Here is a 15,305-nt window from a genome sequence, read left to right as displayed (position 1 = left end):
TCCTGTTTGTTTGACTTCTGCAAACACAAACATGTTTTTGAAGGCAACAAATGTACACTCTAAAAAGTGAACCGCCGTCTCATTGAGAAAAGTGATCTAACAGTTTTCCTAGATTGTTTTAAGTTATTTCAACTTAACTACAGAAGTCTTGTGACATTAATTCAGTTGAAAGTTGAAATAACTTAAAAAAAATCTATGCAATTTGTTCCATCAGTTTTTCTTGTTGAGACAGCAGTTCCTTTTTTAGAGTGTAGATTTGTGATCATATTCAGTTTTCCTCTCTGCAAGATTCATACTGGGGGTCTTAAGCTTTTTTTTCCACATATGGACACTGTGGATCTGTGACTGTAGAAAAACGTTTACATCCATGTCACAGTTTAAACACACACGTGCACACACACACTGTAGGTGCACCAGATAATCACGTACAGCTGTTGTGTGATATAACACACGTTGTTCGTGAAGCTTCAGTTGACACAGAAGTTTTGTTTTTGCACCGAGCTGTGCAGAGCGTGGGCCGCTGGTGCACAGGCGCAGGTGCACACGTGCAGGTGCACGGAGGCGGAGGTTGCGGCAAAGCGGAAAAGTTGCCCAGCCGTTGTTTCTCAGCAGTGAGAAGAAGCTGCAGTCTCTTCTGTGACCACATCCTCCCCTCTGCACGCCTCTTCAGGGCCTCAAACCCAGCACTCATTTCCTGTTGATTTGGACTCGAACATTTCATTTTCTGTTCATAATCAGAAACGTAAATGTTTGACAGTCTGAGCCACACTCATCGAGTTTGTGTAAAACAGAAAAATGAGCTTTAATAGCTTAAAGGGACGTTAGAATTCAGAACATGTCAAGTAAAGGACAGAAAAATGAAATATCACTGAATAATGACAGAATTTTTAAAATACATTTAAAATATGTCACACCTCCTCTGGAAAAAAGTGGAGATGCTCAGTGTCAGAGGTCACGTTCACTGTCTTATGGATGACTGACTTATGTTTGCCTACAAATTAACAATGAATCATGTTCAGATATAACCTCATGTCTTTCGTGGTTTATATGTAAATAAATGACAAGCTGCCTGCCTCAGGACAATCACTTTAAAGCCAGAAAAACAAGATTGAATTGTTTATATCACTTAGGACAAACATTAAAAAACAACATAATTGACAATACTCCTCAAAATACTTTATTTAAAAATATAATTCTACAAAAAGCACTTCACAACCAGAAGCACGGAATCATTACACTGTAAAAACAATCAGGGCAATTCAACTTAAAAACTTAAATTCAACTGCTGCCTTAAAAAACATCATTTATTCAACTCAGTTTGGTAAGTTAGAAAAGTTGCCAACTTATCTAACTTACCTTCCTGAGCTGAATAAAAGCTTTTCTTGAAGTTGAGCTTACTTACGTTTTTTTAAGGAAGTAATTTAACTTAAGTTTTGAAGTTGAATTGCCCTGATCACTTTTACAATGTGCAGGCACATATTGCAGCATGTACACACTTAACATTGTTCTTTAACTGCACGCAGAATTTGGCAGATTTCACACTGAACACAAACTTCACTGATGACATATAAGTGCTTTATTTTAAATCCTGTTTACAGCAGTTTAACCTTTTTTTGGGGGCTTGATCACAGCTCTCAGTCGGACTGCTTTCCAGTGACACTCTGCAACACAAAAGCTTCACCTCATTAGCACAAATGTTCAGCACATGTTCGGAAATGTAAACTGTTTTACTTTGATTTTATAAACAGTACTGTGCAAAACTCTTAGGCATCATTGAAAACATTGTATATGGTGTCATGACCCATTCATTTTAAAATGGAATTCCATTATGGAAACTCTCTCAATTCACTTATTATTATTATTATTATTATTATTATTATTATTATTATTATTATTATTATTATTATTATTATTATTATCCTCATTTGTCCATTTTTGTGGCTTGTAAACCTACACTCACAGAAATATTTAACCCTAACTTTAAGATTTATGTAATTTTATTACATGACAAATTCCCATTTACTTTTTTTTAGATAATTTTAATACAAACCTACCAAATAAACCTTACATGATGCATATTCATTACTGTAATAAATCCTATTCATTTGAAATGCATAATCCTCAGCTTTATGTATTTAGTATTAATAAAATATAATTACTCTAAATCAATAATAGTGACAGTATTTATTTAAAATACATAAAGTATATTGTTTGAATTGCATAATATTTATGTTAAAATTATAAAAAAAAAGTAAATGGGAATTTGTCATGTAATAAAATGACATAAATCTTAAAAGTTAAAATAAAAAATCTTAAAGTCTTAAAATATTTCTGTGAGTGTACAAAGGAAAAAATCAAAACCAACATTCAAACAGAAACAAAAGGATGCTTGAGACTTTCTGCACCGTGTTGTGTGAGTTCATGGAAAATATTTGTTTTCGGTTTATACTGAACTCCAGCTGTTTATCTGTTATTTATTTTGATTCATTTTATCTTCTTCCTCTCAGAACCCCTTCGGGTTCTGCACATTTGCTTTTGATTAATTCTAATTTCAGGCCGCATAAACAAACTTGATACTAGATGTTGACCAACAACTCTGTCATGAAGCTTTGATGTGCAATAAAAGAGTTTCTGTCCTTGTGTGGGACAAACCTGATGGTTCAAGACCAAAAAGGCCACAAAGCCTCCGTAGATGCAGCTCTTGAAGATGAACACACAGTAGGAGAGTTTGGCCATCTGCATGACCCTCACGTACTCATCTGCACAGTTCAAGATGATTGACAGGAGAGGACTATGATTATTATTATTTTTTAATAAGCATATGAAACGTAATGTGATGTGATCGCAACTTTGGCATGTGGATTGTCAACTGCAGTCGTGCAGAAGTATAAAGTTAAATATTTACCTCGTGTGACGCTTCTGATACCTGAAGAAAAGACAAAATAATTTTGTCAATAAACATGAGGTTTGTTTAGTTTTCCTGACAGCAGTTCACATTATATAAGTATAAAGTATAGAAATAAGTGAGAAATAAGAGCAATCAGAGATTTCTGATGTCCACCCATCCTGATCCAGATCGCGTCCAAAATTCAGTGAAGTCTTCCATGCTCTAATATATATCTGTGGTGCAAATTTGGTAAGAATTCTGAAAGTACTTTTGACATAATCCTTACAAGCCTATAAAGTGAAACTTGATCAAGAATCCGAATCCGGATCCGGATCACCTCCAAAAATTAATGGAGTCTTCCATGGCCTAATATCTATCTGTGGTGAATTTTGTCAAAATTTGTGTAGTAGTTTTGACTTAATCCTGCTAACAGACAGACAAATAAATAAACACAGATGATTTTTATTACATCCTTGATGGACATTATAAGTTGGAGTGGATAAAAGTGATCCTAATGAAATCACAGAATTTAAAGAAATAGCACCAAATTAAAATTTTGGAAACATTACTTCTTACACTTTTAATACAGATTTAATTTATTTATTGGAAATATGTGAAACTAGTTGCTTTTAGTGAAATAGATTTTCAAGGACTGTCATTAAAACAATAATTTTTGATTTAATAGATAAAAATAACATTCTTCTGTCCTGAGGTGCATCAGTTCCCATCATGCAGTGGGTCAGTGTTCTGTGAACAATTGTTGGTTTGTCTCATTGGTTGCTTGGGATGGTACTGACATGATACCAATCTGATACTTTGTCTTAAAACAGCTCATCTGATAATAACGACATTTGTCTGGATTTACTTTGTTAACCAAGCCATCAAATAAAATATGAAGCAAATATTATAATCCCACAAGAAAAACACAGCTGACAGATGTTCAGTAGAGTCAGATTGGGTCACACTTTTTTATTTTTTCCCTCGACCTCTGAATTTTGTCCAATCATGGACCGATTAGAGAGTTTTGATAAGATTTGTGATCATCTTGGTGAAATGACTGATAATCAGCCAAGGACAAAGTGATTTGATTTTGAGAATTAAACAAAACCATTTAAAAGTGAAGGTCACAGACCAAGGTCAAAAGTTTGGCTCATTGCTTTTGTAAAGGTGATTAATATCAGTGAATGGTGATTTTAAGGAACTGGTTACAGATACACATGTGGTTACTATTACACACTGATATGAAGTCATATAACACCTTTCTATTTGCCACACATCCTTTGACCCTTGATGACCTTGAAAGGTCAAACTCGGGCTCATAAATGTTTGGAGCCCATATGGATTAAACATGGTGGAAGGGTTGTGTGTTAGTCAGTTATAAAGTTTAAAATGTTTGATTTCTTGAAAGAATTGATCAAGGCTGCAGAGAACCACATATTATGAGGACATGAGATGACAAACTTTGTTTGTATGACTCTGTGTCAAACACATAAGGTGCTGGTGCTGCACTCTCTGAGGGCCTCTTCTTGTTATGATGTGAGTTCTCTGCACTCAAAAAATGGCTCATTGGATGAACTCAATTCAATTATGTGCAGGATTTCCGTCTAAAAATATGTAGCCCCAACTCAAATAAAACACATCCATGCAAGATAATGTAATTTCATTTAGTTGGGACTACATATATTTATTAGATATCCAATCCAATGAGTTGGTGTTTTGAGTGTTAGTGTTTGTGTTATTGTTGTGTTGTCCACAGTATGATTGTGGAGAACACAACATGTGGGCCCCATGTGACTCGGGGCCTCTGGTCTTCAGCCCAGGACACCTTGTGTGAGAATCCCAGCCTCAAAATAAGGTTTTCTATATGATCCTAACTAAACTATTGTAAGTGTTTATTACTGAAATAACCACAAAATCACATATTTACCTGTTGCCAGGTTTGTTCTTTTCACTAAGGAAGGAAGATAAAAATGGATTAGATAAATACACAATGTTTTTGTGGCAAAATAACAACATTTTAAACAAAAGTGACCAATAACTACCTTCACCGTAAATTGACCCATTATATGATTTTGTTGCTGTTCCGTTGAAGAAATCGACCACACAGGTGAACTTGTTGCTCCTTGTGAACCACATGCTGTCCGTGACCTTCAGCCTGCTGGTGATGCTGTAATATTTACCTTCCCGCAGGGCGATGGCGTCGGTCGCCACATTTTTAGTGTCTTTGTCCTGATTGATGTTCCAGGACACAGTGACGTGGTCTGGATAGAAACCCGAGGCCACGCACACCAATGTCACCTTCTTGTTTTTGCACCCCTTTGGTTTAAACACTGATACGCGTTCTGGCGGTGTGATGTCATGGCCTGGTTCTGGAAAAATAAAAACATAACTCAGACGGTCACCCAAAGTACAAAACAACAGAAAGATTGACACAAATACATAACAAATGAGCATCAGGCTGCAAAAAATAAGAAAAAAACACATTTAAACACAACCAAACAGCTGTTAGATGTTACAACAGTTACACTGAAAGTTATTCATACTTTGTTTTTACACACATTTGAAATATTAACTTTTAATGAACGGTTTGCCTTATTCCCTCTCCAAATAAATAAATAAAACAAAAAATAAATAAGATAAAACCACCACCACCACCAAAAAAACAAACAAACAAACAAACAAAAAAAACAACAAAAAACATTTCATTTCTATATCAGTTTCTAATCTGAAACCACATTATTTATGGAAACATTTTTTTCTCTGCATTCGTCTTCTGTTTGTAAATCCAGAGAATAATCACAGATGGTGTTTTTAAGGACACGTTGTAAATGCCACATTTTGCACAACTTTACACAGAACACAGGAATTTTTCTTTAGTTATTATTATTATTATTTGACATAAAGCACATTATATTTACAGCTTTGCATTTTTTGACACATTGGTGCACAAACAGTAACATTTATTTATATAGCACTTATCATAGATAAAAATCACACAGTGCTTCACATGAAACAGTAAAAATTAAATCATAACATATCAAACTATATAAAACATGATTAATTAACACACACACAAAATATGTGCAGTTTTCTTTTACAGCTATAAATGTCACCCAACAATAACATTAAGATATTTTAAACTGAAACATAAATTAAAGGATTTTTGTGATTTTTCTTACCTAAAACTGTCAGTCTGGTTCCACTGCCAAAGTAAACAGGCTCGTAATTGTTCACACTGATACAAGGTTACAGAAAAAACTCTCCAAGCTGCCAACACTGACGGCTCTGTATATGTGCCTCTTTTCAAAACTATAAATCTTACAAAATGCTACCAAAAGTGACATTTGAATTTAGATTAATTCAGTCCTCTACAACAAAGTTGATTTAAAGTCTATTTATATTGTGAAATAAGCAGAACTCTTAACCTGGTGACTCTCATATAAATAACAATATAATCCACTGAATATTTTTCATACATGTGATAATCTTTAGTCTTTTCTTACCTAAAACAGTGAGTTTAGTTCCGGCTCCAAAGTGAGCCTCTGCCTGGTAATTCACAGTCTGTCAGAGCGCTGATAAGAACTCAGAAATATTTTGGGCAAACAGCCAAATCTGTTGACTGCTGCAGTTCTCTCTTTGCTACAAACTAAATTCTGCTGCTAAAACATGTCATTCTTCAGAATGGACAGATTTTGTTTGTCGGCATACAATGAAATGTCTAAAAGTTGATTTTTTTTTTTTTTTAAATACTGCCTGATTTTTTTCCCCACAGGCACATTCAGTTTAAACAAAGCTCAGTTAGATTTTTTTCTGCAGCTTTTCTTACCCAAAACAGTGAGTTTAGTTCCAGCTCCAAAATAAGCCTCGTTGTAAGAACACAGAGCTTTTTGTGTGCAACAAAAACTCTTCCTGTACGCTCGAGTTTGTCGGTTTTAAATCATTTTCACATTCTTGTTCACACATGCAGACTTACACTTTAATCTGGTTTCCAATAAAAACCAAGTTCATTTAAATTCACCCTGTAAACATCAACCATTTTTATATGTTTTATGGAAATTTTTATCTTTTTTAATGGATTCAGAATGAAAAATGTGTCAAACACTTTAGCTTCACATTTTTCACATCAGATTTGAACATTTTAATAAAACATGAATATTAGTGAGCTTTATGTTAATTTCTTACCTAATACTGTTAATCTTGTTCCACCACCAAAATGAGCCTCGTAGGTACCACCGGCACAGTGCACGTAATCAGTACTAATATCAGCTCAACATGCCAGTTTTTGCTTTTTTTTTTTTTTTTTTGGTCATTTTTCTTTTAATTTTTTTTCACAGTACAAACTGTTAAACACCACTTTTGCTCAAAATACAAAAAGCTTGTGCTCCTTTTTAAATCCGTTCTAAAACTGTTTGTCTGCAGCCAGCCTGCAGTCTGGATAAATGTTTTTCCTTCTGATGCAACACAATGTGATGTTTTACTCACCGAGAACCGTCAGTTTGGTCCCTTGACCGAAATAGGCTTTGACATTGACACGGTGTTGACGCTTCATGTCAAAAAGCACTCAGCGGTTCATAAAACCCATAAACCAAACTACATTTTTGAAAATGTACCTTTATGGACACATCTTTTCAAGTCATTCCTTTGTTCACTTACCCAAAACTATCAGTTTTGTTCCTTTTCCAAAAATTGCTTCGTAGGCGTTGTCACAGTGCACAAACACAAAGCATGAAACTCTTCTGTTTGTTTGGAGTTTTTCATCTAATACCCATCTTTACCAAACCTTTAAACCAACATCAAATTGACTAAAATACAGTATTTAAACAACATATTTACCTAAAACCGTCAGTTTGGTCCCTTGACCGAAACAGGCTTCGTAATTCACACAGCAATGAATCTTAACGTCAAAAAGCACTCGGTGGCTCAAATAGCTCACAAACCAAACTTCAGTACCTTTTTGAAAATGTGACTCTATGGGCACATCTTTCCAAGTCATTCCTCCGTTCACTTACCCAGAACTGTCAGTTTGGTTCCTTTTCCGAAAAATGCTTCGTTGACGTTGTCACAGTGCACAAACACCGAGCATGAAACTCTTCTGTTTGATTGGAATTTTTCATCTCATATTCATATTGACTAAACCTTTAAAGCAACATCAAAGTGACTAAAATACAGTATTTAATTGACATATTTACCTAAAACTGTCAGTTTTGTTCCTTTTCCGAAATAGGCTTCATTGAAGTTGTCACAGTGCACAAACACCGAGCATGAAACTCTTCTGTTTGTTTGGAATTTTTCATCTCATATTTATATTGATTAAACCTTTAAACTAACATCAAAGTGACTAAAATACAGTATTTAAATGGCATATTTACCTAAAACGGTCAGTTTGGTTCCTCCACCAAAGTAAGCGGGGTCAGTGTAGGTCACAGTGTTCTGGGTTCTGCTCAATAGTTCAGATTTCTCTCTCTCACTGATTATCACTTCTTTGTCAAACATATTTTCAGTTTGCATTATTAAAGCTCCGACTTACCCAAAACAGTGAGTTTGGTTCCCTTTCCAAAGTAAGCTTCAGTTCCAGAGTCACACTGAAAGTCTCCTTAAACAAAAAGTCACTCAGATCTCCACGATCAAGCAACTGACACCAACCCGAGGGTGAAGAAGGTCCAACGTGCATGATGTCTGACATTTGAAAGTGTTCATCATGTTTACTAAAGAAGATCTCCATGAGCTCCACATGTGCATTAAAAGTCATTTTTTAAACTTTATTTCTTGCATATGTTGAGTGTTGGTGTGTTGGAGCAGCCTGGTGTCCTACACGCCTTCAGGTAACCCGTGTTTTGTGCTTCAGAGAGTCTGCAGCACTCTGCACAGTGGCTGTTAATGGTAGGAGGTTTTTGTACAGCGGCTCTATGGGACTGTATCACCGTGGCCCCCTGTCCCCACGGTGAAAAAGCACCGCACAAAAATATGAACCTTCTCGTGTTCTCGCCTTCCCCCCACCTGTTGTTTTTACGTATCTAAACCTCCATCTGTGAGTCTGGCTGCAGCTGCTCCAGCACCACCGAGCCAAACTATTTCTGTGACAGCTAAGAAAAGAAGCAGCAAGCTCAGAAAGGAAGAGCAAAACTGTTTCTGTTTGTTTGCAGCCACTCACAGGAAGTGACATCTTTGTCTTGGTCACACCTCTTTGTTTTCCCACCCATCCTTAGATGTGAATGATACAGAGATGGAGTCTCACTTGGTTGTATCACTTTTTCTTCAAAGGAAACTGCATAAAATACCCTGTTAAATGGGTCAAAGCAATGAAATCAATGAATTATGTTCAATGTTAGACAACTGCATCATGGTAAAAGCTTCATTTGGTTGGGAGACCACTTGGGAAGACCAGGTGCTGTGTGTCCATGTGGAGTTTGAGTTGCAACAGTGTAAAATTTGGGTAAAATCTCAGTGCAGATCTATAATGGATCTGCTGTGGTGACTTTGATCAACTGTGGTCAGCCAGAAGACAATTACGGTACTTCGTGGAAATTGCTTGAGAAAATTATACTATTTTAAATTGTTAAATAAGATAATTGTTTCAGAAATGAATTCAGTCCCTTGAGTCACTGAAAAGCTCAAATTGACTCAATGTCTCCCAAAAAAATCATTTACTGAATTGAAATGCAAAACTCTAAATGAATCAACTGATTTAGAAAAATTACAATCTTAAACCAGTCAAGCTAAATTTAATGCCCTGGAACTTGCCCTGTCCTCCACTTGACTTGGTCAGTCTACTAAGACTGACCGTGAAGCATTGGTAACAGTCTCTGTGGTACCCATGTTGGCTTGTGAAAATGTCCGGAATCTGACACTGGGGATCCATAACATTGGATATAAATGTAAAGTTGCTTTTGTTGGAGTCTTTTGTGTGTATTATACATATCAGAGTTACACTGCTAGAATCTGAAGATGCAGCATTCTCTTCACGCTTTCTCTTCTTTCCTCTGGGTTGGCTATCCATCCTCGAAAGCAAAAGTGAATAGTTAAATGTTTGGATAAAAGATGGCAGCACCTATTACAGCAGCAATGGGTTGGACAGGGCAAGTACCTTAGAATCTTAATTAACAGGACTAACTTGGCCCGTGAACATCAGTACAATCACCTAATATGTATGCTCAAGCAATATAAAGTCAAGAAGGACTCATGAAAGTTGGTAGCATTCTCATGGAACCCAAAGTCATAAATGGGGAGTGCAAAAATGACACAAAACTGATTTCAGTGGCTGTCTTCGATTTGTCGAGTCTTATTCCATGACTTATTCAGCAGTGGACAATTCTCCCTAAGAATATATCTACAGGTGCAAACCGATATCAACATTGATCACAGTAGGGCCTGGTGCTTTGAGTTGGTCTGTGCACTTTCACTTTCTGAATAAAGCATGTTTATGTCAGTTGAATATTCAAAGGCTATGGGCCTAATAAAGATCTGTAATGTTCTGTACCTACCTGTACCCTGATTAAACATTTACATGTTGGAATATCTGAGCTTTTGTAGATGATTATGCCATTTTTATGAGATCTTTTCAGACAATCAGTACTTGTGATATAGAGCAGCATCAGAGAATTGGCACTTGTGATGTGTAGAGCAGCATCAGCTGTAGGTCAAGGCCAAGGTAATCTACTCAACCCCCAGCTGGTAGCACTGGTGGCCTGCCCTATATATATATATATATATATATATATAGCTAGTGGATAGTTGATGTGAAATGAAATGCATACAGGACTAGACTCATTTTGGGCTGAAAGCCAAGGACATGCAGTTAGCACAGTTATACAGGATTTTATGCAAGGCCAAGCCTCAGTGACCTTTTGACCTCTGGGCCTACTTCTAGACTTAATTTGCATACTCCATCCAAAAGTGTACTTGAATACCAACAGTCTGAGTGCTAATTTTTCCTGTGGATTGACAGAGAGATGATATTACAACACTGAATTACCCCTACCCCAAAATAGCAGTTTTTCATCACCTTTGACAAATACCTTTACATCACTTGTAATAGAAGCAACAACTGGCAAAATAATTGAACATTAGACCTTTTGATTTGTTGCGGAAACACCATGGGTCACCTCTTGGGGTGTCAACTTGACAAAATTCCCCATTTTGCACCAGGACACTGACATAAAGAGGCATGGGTCAGATTTTGGGCATTGATTAAATTCTGTGACTTTTTGACTTCTTGTGACCTACTTGTTCACCTAATTTGCATTTATTATATATCATGTAAAAGAGCATTTAAATACCAACATTTTGAGTGGTAGTTTGTTGCTGTGGACCTTCAGGGCAAGAAGATATTACCTCATTTGTTTCCCCTAACCCCAAAACTTGTGTAACAACATTAAAAATGCAAGTGCCTCGGTTTTTTTTTTTAAATGTTAACATGCTTTTTCCTGAAGAGGAAACCCATGGCTACTAGAAAATACCCAGGAAGTAGACCTGTGTGTGTGTGTATGTCTGTGTATGTGGCCGGGTGGGGGGGGAGGGGGAGCATGGGGGACCCCATCAGCCAATGGACGAAACGTGAAACAATTACTTTCAGACAGTGAATCACTTCTCTAAAACAAAAGATCACATAAACAAATTGCTTAAGAGAAATGATTCATTGTCCTAAAACAATTTCTTAAGAAGATGACTCCCATTTCTAAAATAATCACAGCTCAAATAAACAAAAAATACTTCGCTGTGTTGAAACACTTGAAACACTCAGTAAAACATTTTGCTTCAGAAATGAGTTACTTTCTTGAAATATTAGAAAAAAGTAAATGAAACAACTGCTAAAGTGAATGATTCGTAGTGCTTGAGCCACTGACAAAACAGTAAAAAGATCAAAGAAACCAATTGCCTCAAAAATAATTCACAACCTTAAAACAGAGGAAACAGTAAATGAAACGATTCAGAATTTGATCCACTCATTCAAAATGTGGAAACTTGTAAATTAAATAATTACCTCAGAAAATGAATCACTGTTTGAAAACACTTGAAACACTGGAACCACCAACATCTAGTGGACCATGAGTGAGTCTCTTGATGAACATGCATAATGTAATACTGATTTCAATCATTTCAAATTTAATTTCCCTTCTTGTTGACGTGACACACTGTCAGACAATTTTTGCGCAGTGAGGACAAATGACATGATGTTCATCAGACTTATTTATTCTAAAATGTCTATGTTGAAGGTTCTTTTACGTTTGTGCAGCTGATATGTTTTTGTCATCCTGTTCACATTAAAAGTGATTAAGATTTTTGAACAATACTGCTGCTCTGTCAGATGTGAGTGTAATTATATTTGTTGTGAAACATTGAAAATCCTTTGATTTCTACATAACTACATCATGAAACGTGTCACTTTTAATCTGCAGAAGTCTCTTCTACAAATGGAAGTATAATCATTCTAAAACCAAGCCAATAGAATCATACTTTATTTTAATTAATTGTAATCCCACATCAAGCCTATAGAGGTCAGTGTATGATAATGACTTAAAGTTGATATGCTTTGATCTTGTCAAGTTGTACATATATATATATATATATATAAAACACAGTGGCTGTAAAAATTTTACATACTTCTGAGTTTTTACAGGTTTATTACATCAAATCAAAATAATAAAGAAGGAGACTGCTGAAGGAAGCCTCTGATAGGTCTTTCACACGATGTCAAGTTTCTCATGTCTCCACTTAGACATGAAGTTACAGTAACGTGCTCAGAGAGTGCCCTCCACCAAGACCACATATTGCTTGAAACTTGCTTCAGACTTGTGTGGATGTCTGTGCAGTCAGGAGGTGGGCGAAGCATTTGGAGGATGAAAATTCATTCAAGACGAGTCTCCATGATCCGGCCTGTAGCGGGTGTCTCATAACAGCCACGGGTGCACAGCATCAAGTGCAGCTGCTCACAAAATAGTTGGTACACAGCAGCTGCATACATTCCAACTGATAAATAGACATGTTGCAAAAGCTCTGCACACGCTTGAAGAGGGTTCATCCTGTAAAAGGGACAATTCTTCAACATGACAGTGCTCATGCACACACGAGTGGACAATCACAGAATGCATTGCAGCCATTCAGATCTTACCACACCAGCAGTACAGTTGAAAGCTGCCCAATTATTGCAGCTGGCATGGTGGCTTAGTCATGAGCCCTTTTGCCTTGCAGCAGGAAGGTGTGTGGTCCATGTGCCTCCTATGAGTTATTTGTATGAGTGTGTGATTTCTGTGCCTCCTATGAGTTATTTGTATGAGCGTGTGGTTTCTGTGCCTCCTATGAGTTATTTGAGTGTGTGGTTTCTGTGCCTCCTATGAGTTATTTGTATGAGCGTGTGGTTTGTGTGCCCCTATGAGTTATTTGTATGAGCGTGTGGTTTGTGTGCCTCCTGTGAGTAATTTGTATGAGCATGTGGTCCGTGTGCCCCGTATGAGTTATTTGTATGAGAGTGTGGTCTGTGTGCCTCCTATGAGTTATTTGCATGAGCATGTGGTTTGTGTGCCTCCTATGAGTTATTTATATGAGCATGTGGTTTGTGTGCCTCCTATGAGTTATTTGTATGAGCGTGTGGTTTGTGTGCCTCCTGTGAGTAATTTGTATGAGCATGTGGTCCGTGTGCCCCGTATGAGTTATTTGTATGAGAGTGTGGTCCGTGTGCCTCCTATGAGTTATTTGTATGAGCATGTGGTTTGTGCGCCTCCTGTGAGTAATTTGTATGAGCATGTGGTCCGTGTGCCCCGTATGAGTTATTTGTATGAGAGTGTGGTCCGTGTGCCTCCTATGAGTTATTTGTATGAGCGTGTGGTTTGTGTGCCTCCTGTGAGTAATTTGTATGAGCATGTGGTCCGTGTGCCCCGTATGAGTTATTTGTATGAGAGTGTGGTCCGTGTGTCTCCTATGAGTTATTTTTATGAGCATGTGGTTTGTGTGCCTCCTATGAGTTATTTGTATGAGCGTGTGGTCCATGTGCCTCCTATGAGTTATTTGTATGAGTGTGTGGTTTTTGTGCCTCCTATGAGTTATTTGTGTGAACGCGTGGTTTTTGTGCCTCCTATGAGTTATTTGTATGAGCATGTGGTTTTTGTGCCTCCTATGAGTTATTTGTATGAGCGTGTGGTCCATGTGCCTCCTATGAGTTATTTGCATGAGCATGTGGTTTGTGTGCCTCCTATGAGTTATTTGTATGAGCGTGTGGTTTTTGTGCCTCCTATGAGTTATTTGTGTGAGCGTGTGGTTTGTGTGCCTCCTATGAGTTATTTGCATGAGCATGTGGTTTGTGTGCCTCCTATGAGTTATTTGTATGCGCGTGTGGTCCATGTGCCTCCTATGAGTTATTTGCATGAGCATGTGGTTTGTGTGCCTCCTATGAGTTATTTGTATGAGCGTGTGGTTTTTGTGCCTCCTATGAGTTATTTGTGTGAGCGTGTGGTTTTTGTGCCTCCTATGAGTTATTTGCATGAGTGTGTGGTTTGTGTGCCTCCTATGAGTTATTTGCATGAGTGTGTGGTGTCTGTGCCTCCTGTGAGTTAGTTGTATGAGCATGTGGTCCTGGTCCATGTGCCTCCTGTGAGTTATTTGCATGAGCAGGTGGTCCGTGTGCCTCCTGTGAGTTATTTGTATGAGCAGGTCACCCGTGTGCCTCCTGCGAGTTATCTGCATGATTGTGTAGTCCGTGTGCCTCCTGTGAGTTATTTGTGTGAGTGTGTGGTCTGTGTGCATCACTGTGAGTTATTTGTGTGAGTAGGTTGTCTTGAAGCCACTCCTTTCATATCTTGGCTGTGTGCTTAGGGTCATTGTCCTGCTGAAAGATGAACCGTCACCCCTGTCTGATGTCAAGAGCGCTCTGGAGCAGGTTTTCATCCAGGATGTCCCAGCACATTACTGCATTCATCTTTCCCTCAATGCTGACTAGTCTCCCATTTCCTGTCATTGAAAAACATACTGCATGATACTGCCACCACCATGCTTCACTGTAGGGATGGTGCATGCTTTCCTTCAAACATGATGCCTGGCATTCACACTAAAGGGTTCAGTCTTTGCCTCATCAGACTAGAGAATTTTGTTTCATGGTCTGAGAGTCCTTCAGGTGCCTTTTGGCATCAAAGACAACCCTGTTAATGTCCTTGAGTGGCCCTGACAGAGCCCAAACCTGAATTTGATTGAACATCTCTGGAGAGATCTGAAAATGGCTGTACACCAACACTCCCCATCCAACCTGATGAGGCTTGAGAGGTGCTGCAAAGATGAATCGGCAAAACTGCCCAGAAATAAGTGTGCCAAGGTTGTGGCATTATACAATCCCAATTCTAATGAAGTTGGGATGTTGTGTGAAATGTAAATTAAAATAGAATGCAATGATTTGCAAATCCTCTTCAACCTATATTCAATTGAATACACCACA

The 15,305-nt window shown here is 37.5% G+C and overlaps 1 gene segment (V, D, J or C); it reads right to left on the bottom strand.

Moving 5' to 3' along the window:
- Window positions 1–1,158: 1,158 nt before the first annotated feature.
- Window positions 1,159–7,888, bottom strand: LOC117501118. The segment is given in 6 exon segments: window positions 1,159–1,661; window positions 2,653–2,759; window positions 2,906–2,926; window positions 4,815–4,838; window positions 4,930–5,256; window positions 7,721–7,888. Coding segments are annotated over 6 exon segments (666 nt in total).
- Window positions 7,889–15,305: the final 7,417 nt, after the last annotated feature.

Source organism: Thalassophryne amazonica, chromosome 19 (genome assembly GCF_902500255.1).
Source record: "Thalassophryne amazonica chromosome 19, fThaAma1.1, whole genome shotgun sequence".
In the NCBI taxonomy this organism is placed as follows: domain Eukaryota; kingdom Metazoa; phylum Chordata; class Actinopteri; order Batrachoidiformes; family Batrachoididae; genus Thalassophryne; species Thalassophryne amazonica.
Note: the sequence above shows the minus strand (reverse complement) of the source record. Positions and strands in the feature narration are given on the sequence as shown.